General features: G+C 46.8%; 1 protein-coding gene across 1 annotated transcript in view; it reads right to left on the bottom strand.

Moving 5' to 3' along the window:
- Positions 1 to 381: 381 nt before the first annotated feature.
- Positions 382 to 1,211, bottom strand: part of PHALS_10614 (uncharacterized protein) — a gene marked incomplete at both ends in the record, with an annotated part of 1,554 nt that continues 724 nt past the window's right edge. Inside the window, 3 exons of the mRNA XM_024726068.1 lie at positions 382 to 409; positions 469 to 598; positions 730 to 1,137. Coding sequence (XP_024576782.1) covers positions 382 to 409; positions 469 to 598; positions 730 to 1,137 — 566 coding nt within the window. The remainder of the gene's footprint in view (positions 410 to 468; positions 599 to 729; positions 1,138 to 1,211) is intronic.

Below are 1,211 nucleotides of genomic sequence, written 5' to 3'. Positions count from 1 at the left end.
GTTGCGTGTCTAGGTCGCCAAGGACGAGTGGCTAGTAAGCCTAGCGTCCCGATAAACTGATTGAATAAATCACTTCTCATTTTCCCTCTAAGTCAGCAGGACCTCCTCTCCAACAGCCTCCGCCAGCGCTCACCTTGCGCCAACGACTTCGCCTTCCTCCGCCAACGTTTCCTCGCCTGCGCTTCGTGACACATTATGAACATTGAGTACGTTGATCTTGTCGAACCTGATCCTGTCATCTTAGGAGAAGTGAAAGATTTTCAAGAGCCTCCCAAGAACAAACAACCAGTATATGAAGCATTACTCGTCCAACCGGAACCAATTTCACATCAACAAGTTACCAAAAATAAAGACTCCTTCAAGAAATTAAACATCGACAAACTACTTGGTAAGACGACTATGGTAAAAACTGAGAACATGATGATTGATGAGACTTCCTGTGATGAAAAGTCGATAGTTGAAACTTACTGTGTGACGATGCGTCTGGTTCGTTTGCCACTCATATGTACATTGGCTTGATCTTCTACCAACTGCTCGAGCTCTGTGCGCTTGCGTCCTTTTGTTCCTTTGGGTCGACCTCGAGTATTCTTCGTTGGCTCTTTTTTGTAAGTTGAATCGCTGCGTTTCGTTTTGAAGGTGTTGGCGTTGGTGGTGTCGGTGCTTGAGCTGGTGTCGATTTAGATGGCGAAAACACCCTCGAAAGTTTATCAGTCACATATGCAAGCACACCGTTGGATGAAGATGGAGCAGGATCGGCTGGAACATCAACGGGTGAGGCGGCTGAAGCAACAACGAGGGTGGTTGGAACCTCAACGGGTATGGCTGGAGCGACTGGAGGAGTGGATGGAGCATCAACAATCTCAAAGCTGGTATCTTTATTATCTCCATCACCCAGAGCTTGCTCTAAAGCATCAACAAAGCCAGCGATCGAGCCTTGCTCTATGAGTTCATTAATGCGTGCACGGAGTTGGTCATTCTCGGTCTGAAGTTGTTCATTTTCGGTCCGAAGTTCGCCCAGCTGCTCCTGCATCAGTTCAAGCGCTACACTCGATGAATTGAATTGGTCTGGAGACTGATTTTGGTCTGGTTGGTCTGGTTGGTCCGGAGTCAAGGTGTTATCAAGCTTGCGTGAATTTGCTATTGTTTGATGCGCAATAACAATTTTTTGCCGCTTTCGCGTGATTGGTTAACCGTTTTCGTTAACGTATTGA

The sequence above is a fragment of the Plasmopara halstedii genome, assembly GCF_900000015.1.
Source record: "Plasmopara halstedii genome assembly, contig: Scaffold_484, whole genome shotgun sequence".
NCBI classification, from domain to species: Eukaryota; Oomycota; class Peronosporomycetes; order Peronosporales; family Peronosporaceae; genus Plasmopara; species Plasmopara halstedii.
The sequence above is the reverse complement of the archived record's forward strand: the minus strand, read 5'-3'. Positions and strand labels throughout refer to the sequence as shown.